Here is an 8,157-nt window from a genome sequence, read left to right on the forward strand (position 1 = left end):
ATTGTAGCCATCGATTTTGGGGGAGCTCAACTATAAATAGAGAGCCTCCCCCTCATTTGTACTGACTCCTGAATTGTTTCATTATTCTTTGTGAATAAGAATTGAGAGCATTTACTCAAACTTTTCTCTCAAGCGTTCTTGCTTTTGTTCATCTTTCAAAGATCGTTCTTAATTCGTTCTTCCGCTGTTCTTCGTGGAAACTTTAAGGGAATTCTGTTGAATCCTTTATTGTTGCGAGTTGAGCTGACTTAGGCGTTTTTACGGTTGAATCCATTATTGGTGGAAGTTAGGCTGACTTAGGCGTTTTTAAGCCAAGAAACTGCCTAAGGCCGCACGGATGTGTGGGAAAACTCCAAGTTCGTGACATAAGTACGTATATATACATATATATGAATTAAGATGTATGTATTTATGCCTATATCTATGTATACATAAAAATATGAAATATAAAATATAAAAAGTATATTTATAATAAATGAAAAGTATGTACGTAAATATATATTATAAAAATGTATCAACAATTTGAAATTATGAATATTAAAATATTTTAATATAATAATATATAAGATGATGACATATAAATTTAAACCAAATAAATAAATAAATAAAATAAAAAAATTGAGATAAATACTAGTTAATCTAAAATATTTTAAAATAAAATATATAAAAGAAAGTCTTAAATAATAAAAAAGACAGTTTAAAAATATATAAAAATAGTGTTAAAAGGATCAAGGGTGCAATTGAAATCATAATAAAACAAAGGGGATAAATATAAAAAAATAAAGAGGAAAAAGGGACCAATTCGCCACGCGCTGAAAGTATCAGGGAGCGAAGAAGAAAATATCCCAAACCCCTTTAGACGCGGCATTTCAAGGCGAGTGATCGCACATAGTCAGGGGACCTGCTTGAAGCAGAGACAAAACTCGCGGGCCAAATCGAAAGAAAAAAAAATGGTCAGATTGCATCTCAGCGCCGAATGGAGGGACCAAACGCGCAAATTACCCATTAGGGTAAGAATGCGCAGGTCTTCCCCTCAAATGGCGCCTTTTTATTTGGTGCATTTAAGAAAAATTCTCATTCTTGCCTCTGTTTTCTTTTTCCTTTTTTAGTTTCAAAATCATTCCCTTTTTTTCAAACACCGACCCTTGGGTTTCTTAGCCTCCAGTGCACCGCCGCCGCAGCCATGAAGACCGGTGGCCGACAACGAAGGAAAAGAGGTGAAAGACCTCGGCCTTAGAATACCCCGAGGGCTGAACCCTTCAACCTTAAACAAGAAAAGAGGAAGATTCTCAGCACCCTCTAGATCCGGCGGTCGCAAAGGAGGAGAACCCTCCGTGAGCCGGATCCCGGCGCTTCCTCGGTAAGTCCCCTCTCCCCTTTTTATTTTCACGTTTTCTTTGTAAAAATTTCGTAAAAAATGCGTAGATAAATAAATGAAATAAATAAATGATAGATGATAAGAAACGGAAATCAGAAAAACTAAAGAAAACAATCAGATTTCTATCAACCTTTTAGAATCTCAGTTCTGTATTTCTTGATTCACTGATGTGTGTTCGTAAAAAAAACAACGGTGAGATTCGGGCTTTTATAGCCGAATCAAAATGATTTTTTCTTCTTTATTATCTGTTAACTATTATTATTGCTCGCGTGCTTCCTTTTTGCCATTATATTTAATTTTCGCAGGTGTCAGACGCGTGGACGACCGATGGTAGGCGAGCCTTGGGCGGCGGCGGCGTGTGAGGAGCTGGAGCGGCGTACCTGGCAGAGGTGTGCATGCGGCTAGGGCTAGGTTTTTTTTGCTGAAACAAATTTTAATTTACTGGGCTTTGGGCTGTAATTTTTGGGTTATTTTCATTTGTTTTGGGTCTTTAGGCCTAGGTCAAAATTGACCTGTTACAATGATCTGTCCTTTGATGAGCCAAATCACAACCCCTAAACCCCACTTGTTATTTTCAATTAGTTTCAATCATTTTCACTTAACCACCAAACCCATCAACCATGCATTTAAATCTCCCATTTTTCCAGAAACTTCTATCTGTCAGGATTTAACAATTTTAAACATATGAGTAAGCAGCGGGTCCGGAGCTGAGCTGTCAACAACTGGTTCTAATGTTGTTGCTATCTTAGTTGTCTCACTTGATGTAATGAGCTCCAACAATGGTGAATGATATTTCAATCTCCCCCCTTTTTTTGGGGTTTCATAGCAAGACAAAACTTTGTCATGTTTATTGGGCAGCCCTCTTTCTTTTTGTTGTCACTGTGTTAGAACACTTTCTTGCCAATGTTTTTTTGTTAAAAGTGTCAGGTTCTGATGCAAATGTTTAACCATTTATGCTCCATTCAGGGTTTTAACTAAATTGCTTTATATTGTCATTCAATGATCTCTTTTGTATTAAAAAAAATCCTCTTCTTGATTTTTTGTTTTTCATGCTAAAACTTTAGCAATTGTGATTCATTCTATTCTTTCATGCTTGATTTATACAAACAATTTTTTCGACAATTTTCAGTTTTTTTTATTAATTTAGGAGTTGGGTGAAATCGATTTTTAAATTAAATTTTGAGTTAATATGTAGTTTATTCTTTAAATTTTTCATTACTTAAGTTGGTATCTTTACACTAACATCGTTAATTTATACTGACATGACACTGATAGTCAATCCGTTGGTGACGCGTAACAATCTCTCAGTATGCCATGTGATAAATATAAATTTCAGATATTCAAGAAATAATTTAAAAATATAAATTAATAAAAAAAAATATAACATTTTTCACATCAAGAATCAAATTGAACAAAATTTTATTTTTTATTATTTTTTAATATATATTCATCACGTGACATATCGAGAACTTACCACATATCACCACTAGATGTAGGTGTTAGTTCAAAGATAACAATTTAAGTGACAAAATACATGTTTAGGGACAGCTGAAACCTGATTTTCAATAGGCCCAAAAACCCATATCATCGTTAGAAAAATAATAAAATATCACAAATATATAAATTTATATTTTTTATAAATTACAAAATACTCGTTACTGCTAAATGAAACTTGGGTGGGATTAAAGGAATGATTTTGAGGTAATTGGTGTGCACTACCTTTGATTTGGAAAATCTGAGTAATCTCATAAGAAAATGACATTAAAGGCATCTCAGCACAAAATGGAATCAAATATAGGGAATCAAGTTAGGTTGAATTCCATTATTAAAATATATAATTCCATGTTACTCTTGGATTTTTCTACACCTCAATTTTGGAACTATTTTCTTTCATCCAATCATTCAATTCCCATACCAAATATTAATTTCTTTTATCAATTATATTTTTATTATTTGCTTTAATGGGTGTCTTTTTTTTTCCTTTTTCATTTAAGTCCTTATAATAAGAATTTAAACAAAGAGAACTGCAACTTTATTCTGAAAGAAGAATTAGATTTCCAAAAACAGAACTTCTATTTATATTTAACATTAAAATCTACATAAACTTCTAAGTCTAAACTTTAAAACATCAATTTTCTTTTTTAATTTATTTTATCTGTTTCAAACAATGATACAATTATGAAGGAGGAACTTGAACCCAAAGTCTTACAACTATGAGAAAAAAAACCTATGCAACTGGCTCTTTTTGTGTTCCACCTATTGTTCAATCCAGGCTCTTGATTCCCTTCCCATCATCTCTTATACCTCTATCAACCAGACAGGGTAGGGAAACAACATTCAGACCGAGTTGGACTCGAATTTTGCTGACCTTTCCGGTAGGACTAATCGGAGGGGTCGATCTTAAACCCCTCGAGGATTCCAAACTTTTTCTAAGAATACTTCTCATAGCAGATATCAGATGAACCGTAGGATCAGGAGGCGGTCCGGAGGAGACGAATTTTTGGCAAAAGTTGATGTGCCTGGCCATTGCTTCCTCGGTACTAATAAGCCTTTCAGTTCTTATGATCTCATCTTTGATTGCTTCAGCACAAAGGCCACATATCCATTTCCCTTGGTACCGTTGGCGTACCGTTTCGATATAAGCCGGGGTACACTCTTCGGTAAGTCCACAGCAATCGCATTTGGCGAACTGTACATCAGATTGTGCAGCAAGTTTTGCTGATGTTGCTTGAGTTTCTGGTGATGGTGCTGATACCACCATTGGTTCACTCATTATCGTAGCAGACATTGCCAATTAGCCCTGTTTAAAAGAACACAGGTTTGACTTGAGTTATATTATAGCTTACCTAATATTTAGCTGCAGTTGTATTATTATTAACAATGAAACCAACGAATTCCCATTGTTTTTTTTCTTTTTTCTCAACTAAAGACAAACTTGTGTTCATACAAGCCAATTAACATGGTCAGAATGCAGCTAGTTATGAATTTTCAGTAAACTATTGAATTTCCCCCAAGAAATTTTTACAAAAATCTAGAAATAACAAGAAACCAACCAACAACAGATAAGAAAAAGAAAAAAAAATTTTAAATCCAGAAGGAATTACCAGCAGATAAGCAGATTAAACAAACAAAAACTTAGGGTTCTTGTTCTTTGCTTAAAAAGGAATTACCCCCTTTTTCCACTTCTGCTACTACGGCTTTTTAGGCAAATTTGATCTTTTTCTTCTTCTTTTTTTATTATCTCTCCTTTTCCCACTCTCTTTCTTCCAACTTTCCTCCGGGCAAGAAAATCTCACACATGAAAACCATCTCCTTCTTCAAAACCCGTTTCCTTTTTCTTTGTGGTTTCTCTTTAAAAGAAAGCGAGGAAATACGTCAAAGAAAAACCTTGTTTTGAAAGAAACCCAGAGACCCAAATCTACTAACCCTTTATACAAACAAGAAAACCAAGAGATTGCTTTTTATGTTTGTCTTCCTCAAAATTCTCTGCACTCACAGGCGCTTATAAATGAGAGAAATAGTGGAGGGAGGGAGAGAAGGCAATGATTGAAACATTAAGGGGGTGGACTCTACTAAATTCCACGTCAGCAAATATAAGTGAATCTCTGGCCCTTCATCTCTTCTTTGTCAGCTAAGCTTTGTCAAATTTGGAAGATTATGAATCTAGCTGGCCTCCTAACTAATTACAGCACTGGTTTTTTTTAAGTATTATATTCTCCATTAAATTTGAAATTCAAGCTTTTCTTCTTTTTTTTTTATTTCTAGACTTTATTAATTTTTAACCATTAATGTCTATTATAATTTTTTTTAAAATAATATTTAATTAAATAGAAAAGAAACTTTTAATATGATTCTCTTGTTTATTGAGAGGAATAAATTCACAATCCAACATGGGAAGAAGACTGTTTCTCAAATTAGTGCTGATTAAGGGGAATGGGGATGTCCACATTGGACCATTCATCTTCTGCCAATATATTCTCTCTTTTTCCTTTAAAAATGCATTGTGATATAATAGAATATTTTTATTTTGGCAAAAAAAAACACTTTCTATATTGGAAAATGATAGATTTTATTTTTATTAAAAGTAATAATTTCATAAAAAAATAAAAAATAACTTCAATTTCTAATAAAAACTCTAATAAATAAGGAACCAAATAAAAAAATGAATTCAAATATATATTTAATTAATTAAATTTATGAATATATATTTGTATTTTGAAAAGTGATACTGATTTTTTTTTAAATATAGATATAAAATAACACAAACACAATATTAATATACAAATTTAACACAAACAAAATGTTAATATACAAATCTAATTTATTATATGTACATGTAAAATATTTTGGGCATTCTATAAAAACTTAATTAAAATTAAATAATGGCATTAATAATTTACTATAATTATTTTATAACATTTTTTATTAGTAGGTTTGTTCATTACTAGTAATTTTATTAGAAAGTGTTATTATATTTTTTATTAAATTGTTACTTTTAAAACTGATTCAGTAGTTTAATCAATCAGATCATTAATTCTCGATTCAACTAGTTTGACTGAATAAATTATTAAATTTTTTTAAAAAATTATAAAATAGAAAAAATCAGTTCGACCAATTTGACGGATCAGTTCAACATATTCATCGGTTGATCGATCTAACTCCTTATTCCAAATCAATACCCTAACAAATTTTTAATCCTACCAGTTAGATCAGTCGGTCCAATCTAATTTTAAAAACAATGCTTTTACTTCTAGATTAGCTTACAACTTTGTTTCTAGAATTGAAAGGGAAATAAAATTGTTGAATTTTTATTTAATGATATCTATAAATCGGGGAAAATACAAATAAAAGCCTTTTTTTTTAAATTACTGAAATGGGCTAGGTAAAAAAATAATTACCGGAATGACCTTATTTCCCCAAAAACGCGTCCACGTCAGCGCGTTGTCAGGTGACGAAGCAGGAAAACGCTTCCTCAAGGAAGCGTTTTACCCACGTGGACAGAAAGCGCTCCCTCAAGGAAGCATTTTGCCCGTGTCTCCTGCTAGTTAGGGTTTTGGGTTTTTGGTTTAAGGTTAGGGTTTTAGGATTTTTAGGTTTAAGATTTTAAAGAAAAATTAAATAAATAAGGGATTAGGGTTTAGTGTTTTTTAATTAATTTAATTATAAAATTTTCAAAATTGGATTAGGTTTCGTGTTTATGGTTTTTAAAGAAAAAAATCAATTAAATTAGGGTTAGGGTTACTTGAGTAAATTAATTAAAAAAAATAAAAAATCATATTAGGGTTTAGTGTTAAGGGTTTTTAAGGAAAAATAAAATAAATTAAGGTTTAGGGTTACTTGAGTAAATTAATTATAATTTTTTTTAAAAATAGATTAGGGTTTAGTGTTTAGGGTTTTTAAAGAAAAACTCAAATAAATTACGGTTTGGAGTTTAGGGTTACTTAATTAAATTGTTTGTTAATTTAAAAAAGCTCCCACGTGGACGCTCTTTTGCTACAGTAGCTCATGAAAAAATAATTTCGAGAAGACGTTTCTAAGCAAATAGTGTAAAAAACGCTTTAAGCAGGATGCATTGTCAGCAAAAGCACAGAAAGAAGCTCCCACGTGGACGCTTTTTTGCTACAGTAGCTCCTGAAAAATAATTATGAGTAGACGGTACATAGTACCTGATCAGTAAACGACACATAAGTGCTTGAAACGACACACGAGGTGCCTGATACGACACATAAAGTGTCTGATCGGCAAAGCCGATAAATCCCGTACTCTTCTAAATCCTATGGCATGCCAATTATATCCGACTCAGCCCGACTAGTTAATAGGGTATATAAATTTCACAATCTAATTTTCACTTTTATTTCAAGAATTCATTTTCAATATCAATACGTATTTATCATTCAATTCAATCATGATACTTACTTCAATTTGCTTATCATGTATATTAATTTAAATTTTAACAATTAATAATTAAATTCGAATTATGGTAATACTAACCGTAAATTTTCTCGAGTCGCTCCTTATTCACCTTCTCCTTTCATTTCTCAGACAATGACTCTTGCACGACATTAGCTATGTAATTAAACAATTAAAAATCATTAATACACAATTTCATTAAAATATTTTCATTTATACCTAAACTTTACCTAAATTCTAATTTAATCCCTTATCAATACTAATTTTATTTTCTCAATCTAACTCCATATTCTCTCTTAATTCTTACTATAAATTCACTTTAACTCTTCATTTTCACCATAAATCCCTAATTTTGAAATTCTCTCAATTTAGTACCTATTAATTCAAAGTCTATAATTTATTTTACAAATCAACCTTTTACTAACTTCTAACTTGAAATTTAATCAATTTAACCCTTAATTCTTTCGTTTATTCAACATAATCAATGTCTAGAAATATAATAACTTCCCAAATTTCAGCAAAAATCCAACAATACTTTGTTCTAGAATACGAAAAACTCAAAAATTATAAAAAAAGGACTTAATTTGACTTACCAATTGAGCTTGGAATCTTGAAATTCCAAATTTTCTTCATTTCCTTCCTTTTTTTTCTTTGTTTCTTTCTCCCCTGCTTCTTCTCTGTTTCGTTTGCCTATTCTATTTCTATTCCCTTTTTCTATCTTTTATTTCTTTTATTTAATTAGTTTAATATAATAACAATAAAATAATAATATAATATTACTTACTTAAATAATAAGTAAATATGTAATCATTACTAATATATATGTATTTCTTTTTTCCTCATGTCGTCATATACACCATGTATTTGGC

At 31.3% G+C, this 8,157-nt stretch overlaps 1 protein-coding gene and 1 long non-coding RNA gene across 2 annotated transcripts; one reads left to right on the forward strand and one right to left on the reverse strand.

Annotated features, from left to right (window-relative positions):
* Positions 1 to 956: 956 nt before the first annotated feature.
* Positions 957 to 2,373, forward strand: LOC121222345 (uncharacterized). Its single transcript, XR_005919576.1, has 2 exons — positions 957 to 1,360; positions 1,684 to 2,373. It is a non-coding gene; the product is annotated as an uncharacterized lncRNA (long non-coding RNA).
* A 1,059-nt stretch (positions 2,374 to 3,432) lies between these two features.
* On the reverse strand, positions 3,433 to 4,941 carry LOC107916417 (uncharacterized). The gene is made up of 2 exons (XM_016845699.2): positions 4,483 to 4,941; positions 3,433 to 4,178 (listed from the first exon to the last, which is right to left on the reverse strand). The coding sequence occupies exon 2, from the start codon at positions 4,164 to 4,166 to the stop codon at positions 3,642 to 3,644; it is 525 nt and encodes a 174-aa protein (XP_016701188.1). The 5' UTR covers positions 4,167 to 4,178; positions 4,483 to 4,941; the 3' UTR covers positions 3,433 to 3,641.
* Positions 4,942 to 8,157: the final 3,216 nt, after the last annotated feature.

This window comes from Gossypium hirsutum, chromosome D10, assembly GCF_007990345.1.
Source record: "Gossypium hirsutum isolate 1008001.06 chromosome D10, Gossypium_hirsutum_v2.1, whole genome shotgun sequence".
Taxonomy (NCBI): domain Eukaryota; kingdom Viridiplantae; phylum Streptophyta; class Magnoliopsida; order Malvales; family Malvaceae; genus Gossypium; species Gossypium hirsutum.